At 29.8% G+C, this 5427-nt stretch overlaps 1 protein-coding gene across 1 annotated transcript in view; it reads right to left on the bottom strand.

Annotated features, from left to right (window-relative positions):
• The window catches only part of CYLC2 (cylicin 2), a gene marked incomplete at its 5' end in the record, with an annotated part of 5071 nt that extends 1730 nt beyond the window's left edge, over positions 1-3341 (bottom strand). Inside the window, 3 exons of the mRNA XM_023526484.1 lie at positions 2-568; positions 1955-2076; positions 3301-3341. Of these exons, the coding sequence (XP_023382252.1) occupies positions 2-568; positions 1955-2076; positions 3301-3341 (730 nt within the window). The remainder of the gene's footprint in view (position 1; positions 569-1954; positions 2077-3300) is intronic.
• Between the last annotated feature and the right edge of the window lie 2086 nt (positions 3342-5427).

The raw sequence follows: 5427 nt of genomic DNA, 5'->3' as shown, positions 1-5427 counted from the left end.
CATCTTCAGATTCTATAGCTGACTCCTTTCTCTTCTTTGTATCTTTATCTTTTTTGGAATCTTTCTTTGTGTCCTTTATTTCATCTTCAGATTCTCTAGCTGACTCCTTGCCCTTCTTTAAAACTTTCTTATCTTTTTTGGAATCTTTCTTTGTGTCTCCTTTTTCAGGTTCTGATTCTATAGTTGACTCCTTGGCCTTCTTTCTGTCTCCTTTAGCATCTGGTTTTGCAATGTCTTTTTCATCTATAGTTACTGTTTTGGAGTCCTTGTCTTTCTGTGAATCTTTAGATATTTTTGATTCCGGTGAAACTTTGGATGCGGTTTCTGAATCTAATCTGTCTTTCTTGTCTGTTTTTTTGTCTTTTTTATCTGTCTTGTCAATAGCTGGAGATAAAGGTTTCTTTACACTTGCTACTTCGACATCCCCCTTGTGGTGATAAGTTGTTTTATGTGGAGACTGTCTCCTGGCAGCTAAATAAGCAGAAGGTCTTTCGGAAATTCTCATTAAAGAATGGTGCATCCATAACTGTTGTTTAGAACCTCCCTTTAATTTGTCTTCATCACATTTCTGAAATATTTGTTAGAATAATGATGAATAACTTGTGTGAATTACACAGCTTTTATTACCAGATACCAAATACAATATCATGAAAAGATTTTAGATTTTAATAAATAGTGTATAAATTGTAGATTTTATAGCTTACTCTGCTTTTTTATTTTTATTCTTTTTTGAACTAATAGATAACCTTGTCTCATTTTGGATCGAATTTCAATTTAGGATATCTTTATAATTCCCTCATGATTTTATGTTAAAATTCATACAGGCCTTCACTTACTAATGACATATCGGAATCTCTCTTCACAATCAGGAGAGTGTTTGTTTTTTCTTTGACTCTGTTTTTGAGATGCTCGGAATATCTTGCCCAGCCTCCATTTCTAGGCTAACTTAGAAACTAATATTTTCTAATATCTAATAGTTTTGTGTTCAGTCTGATCCTGCTCTCCATTTTGTCTCTAGAATTTACAGTGCTAACTGTAGTTAAAAGTAAAAGCCTGGAATTCCTCCTGTTTGGCAAGACATAAATTGTTATCATCAGATAGGAAACTTTAGTAATAAAAACTGTAACATTCAGTGCATATTAATTTGTGCAGAACAGAACATTTTGTTTTTAACACATAACCTAATATTTACAAAACTTAACTGCAAAAATAGCAAATTTTGGAAGGAATGTTAACAAAAAATAGAAAAATAAATTGAATAAAGTAAGAAAATTAAAATATAAAACAAATGACCCTGGATCACTACAGATTGGATATATTCCTTAAAATAAACAAGACAATAATACATTCATCTGGTGGAAACTTTTCTTTGAACATTTTCATATCCTATGATTACTTCAGCAACATTGGGAAATATTGTATCTTCCTGTATTCAAAATCTTGAATTTATATTACAGGAGATGAGGGAGCTTTGACCTGATTAGAATATAATGTAACTCCTTGATTCTAATGAAGGATCTTCTCTAGCTGGTAAACATTTTTTGAATGTTTATACTAACTGTGGCATTAGGATCTCTTGATTTCTGTGCTTTTGGATACGTATTTTCTGTAATGTGGGGTTACTGAACAAATAGTTAATAGGAAATAAGGGGGCAATTTTTATACAGTGAAACACAAATAAAAGATATCTACTTCCTCCAGGTAGTATAATTTGAATTACCTTTAACTGTGGTAACATGGCATTTGAAAGCCTCATGTGAATTAAATTGAATTGAAAATGTAAAATTTAATTCCTCAGTTACAGGAGCCTCATTTTAAGGGTTCAATGGCCACATTGGGATGCAAATATTAAAATAGTTCCATCATCACAGAAATCTCATTGGTCAGTTCTGACCTTACACATAACTTCACAAGTTTATTCCTAATAAAATTATATGATCTTTTTAATACTCACAGGAACTGTATTATCTCGTAGTTGGGAAGGTAGTGATCTTTTTTTTGTACCTGGACGCTGTGGTTTGGGAAATACCAGGGCAAAGTGTTGCTGATTCCATGATTTTTTGCATAATTCACTGACTAAAATAAGAAAACATTAAATATACACCTTAGAGTAAATAGAATTTCATCAGAACTAAAGTGACAGTAAGGTATTACATTTCATGTAAATGAATAAACAAACAATTCAGATTATTTCTTCATTTATTTGTTAATGTTTGAAATTCTCTGCTATTAATATGAGAAAATAAAAATTGATTTTTTTTTCATTTTTACCACTTTTACAGAAAACTATATAAAGTGGTGATCATGAAACTAATATAGTCTGTAATATAAATGGAAAGAAACCATTTTACTGCTTCCTTTTAATCTATCTAATCCAGTCTAGAATTTTGCTTTTTACTCTTTTGGTTACAATACAATTCTATGAAGGACAGAAAATATGGTAACTACTTCTGTAGCCCTCAAAGTAATTAATATAGTGCCTGTTATAAAAGATTTAGTAAATATACAATTGACTATATAAATGCTAATATTTTAGATCACTTTATTTAGTAATCATTTTCCAAGTTATAAGTAAATGTTATATACCCAAGAACTGCAACGTTAGAGGTTGCATATTAATAAAGATACTGACAAATGAAGAATATCTACAGAATTGTGACAGTCGGGTAAAATTTACCTATTAGAAGTGGTTCAAGACATTTAGTTACCGATGGGGCCAGTAAGAGAGATATCCTCACTTTATTTGAATATGTACAGTAATACTGTATGTAAAAGGAAATAGACTTGTCCTGTGAATCTCCTAAAGACTGAAGCAGGATTATTGAGAAAATATACAGAATATTTTAGATCAATATATGAGGGAAAATCACTTGATATATAAAGTCCTTCAACATCAGGGTGACTGGTTTTATAAAGGAATGACTTTTTTTAGCGAATTATAAGCCAGATACAATCTATCAGAAATGTAGTAGAAGACATTTCTGACATGGGTGAGAACTTCTTTAACCAGTTTTCTTCACTACCTTTCAACTGTAAAATTATCAGTTTAAATGATTACTAACACGTAAATATGTTCACCTTAATAGTACTATATATGTTTGCATAATCATTTTTGGATTTAGAAAAAATATCTTTAGAAGGCGTACACTGAGCCATGAAAAAAGTTCCTTGGAAAAGAAAAAGTTGATATTTATAATATTCCATGATAGCTACTGCTTGATCACTTTGAATGGAGGATAATCTCTTACCTCTAAAATTAATCATACATGCTTTTTTAAAGTATATTGAACTCTTTCCTACCTGGAATGTAATTATCACATGTCCCAAAGCTTGCTTTTTGGCTATTAAAATAAGAGAGAAAGGTTTTAATTAATTTGTACAAAGTCACTCTATTTAATGATCAGTATTATGCATAAGCACTTGCCACCACCAACTAGAGAAATATTTTGCATTCTCCGATCTCCATTATGTAAGATTACTTGGTTTTAGAAGAACAGAGATGAGCAAACGTGTTTTTTTAGGACAAACTCAACAGAGCTAAAACAAGGGGAGTAGAGCATAAGAAAAAAATCTTATCAACCTGCCATATCTAAAATAGAGACTTTTTTAAAATTATAAAACCATGATTGAATTCATTTTCCCCACCTCATCCTCAATTTCTTTTCAGTTGATTTTAACTAAGGTAGCACTTTGAAAACACTGTGCTTAAGTAAAATTAGATTCTCAAAATATTTTCAGAACTTAATCAAATCCAGATCATTCAGTAGGATATGCGTATGTCTATGAATGTGTGTGTGTGTGTGTGTGTGTGTGTGTGTGTAAGTATGTGTGAACCACAGTATCAACCTGAATTTTGATCTTTTTTGTCCTCTAAGAAAATCTGAGAAAATTATATTGCAAATATTTTCCATTTATAAGTTTACATATGTTTTAGTACTATATAAACATATTTGATCCCACAAAGGGGAGTTTTATAATCTAATTTTTATATATTTATAATGGAGGTAATTATTAAGTTTTCTTAGAGAAATATTATTCTATATCTTCTCATTATATTATAGAAACAGTCCTTATTGATCTAGAGTTTGTTATACACTCACACAGAAATGCAAACACACGTGCTTACCCAGTTTCTTGCTTTTCTTGACCTTACATAAATATTAATAATAAATTACATTTTTATAAAGTATCTCGATAACTTCATTAAAGCTCTATTCCCTAACACAAAACTGGTACATTTTAAAAATTGTCACTTTTAAGAATTTAAATAAAATAATTAGACAAAATTTAAGATTTATCGATGCATTGACTAATAAATTATCTGGTCTGATGTTTTCTTATATGAGAACATGCATTAAAATTACTTTCCCCACTATATCTGAATCTGTAGGCTTGGATCTAGCCAATGTACATTTGAGCAGGGCTGTTGAGGATAGGACATTATGGACATCATTCATTCATAGAGTCTTCTGCAGTCTGAGCCAACTCAGTGGAATGTAGCAACAACACAAATATTTGAAAAATGAACAGCTCCTTCGACATAACCAGTTGTCAAACAGAAATCACAATGAACAGTTATTCAAAAAGAAGCACCTAAACAATAATATATTGAAAATTGTGGAATACTACGTACAATTCATACAGTAGAATTTATACCTTTAATTTCTTATATGAGAAAAAAATCAAAAACAGTATTTTGAATATCTGCTTAAAATTAGGAAAATATCACAGTTAAAGGGTAGAAATTAGTGGAACTATAAGTCAAAATCAATTAAAGAAAACAAAATTAGAGTAAATTAAAAAATCCAAAATTTGGGTTTCTTTTTTATGAGACCATTAAAATTTTATGTCCTAGAAAGTCTGATGAAGGAAAAGAGAAAAATTACCACTATTTAGACAGATACAAGTTTTATAATTATATAGATTTTAAAAGATAATGAAGAATATCATTAAGATCTTTATGCTAATAAATTCAGCAACTTAAGTGAAATAGATGAGCTCAATTTATTTACCAAAATTGACTTGATGAAATAATAAAAAATGTGAATATCCCTGTAATTGTTGAACAAATTTATTATCAAATCCTTCCCAGAAAGAAAAGCACAGGCGCAGACCGTTTTACTGATAAATCAAAAATTTAAGGAAAAATACTAACTCTACAAAAGTTTTTCAGAAATAAGAGATAGGAGAAAAGTGTTTCAACTAATTTTTGAGACAAATATAAATAACCTTGACACAGGAACCTCTCAAAAACATTGCCAGAAATGAATACTATAAACCAATATTCTGAATAAACACAGATACAAAAATTCCTTAACAATTTATTTATTAATTTTATGGAACAATATATAAAATGACTAATACATCATGACCACTGAAGTTTACTCTGGAATGTAAGGTTAGTTTAACCTATATACATCAAACAAT

Source organism: Pteropus vampyrus, unplaced genomic scaffold (assembly GCF_000151845.1).
Source record: "Pteropus vampyrus isolate Shadow unplaced genomic scaffold, Pvam_2.0 Scaffold958, whole genome shotgun sequence".
NCBI lineage: Eukaryota > Metazoa > Chordata > Mammalia > Chiroptera > Pteropodidae > Pteropus > Pteropus vampyrus.
Note: the sequence above shows the minus strand (reverse complement) of the source record. Positions and strands in the feature narration are given on the sequence as shown.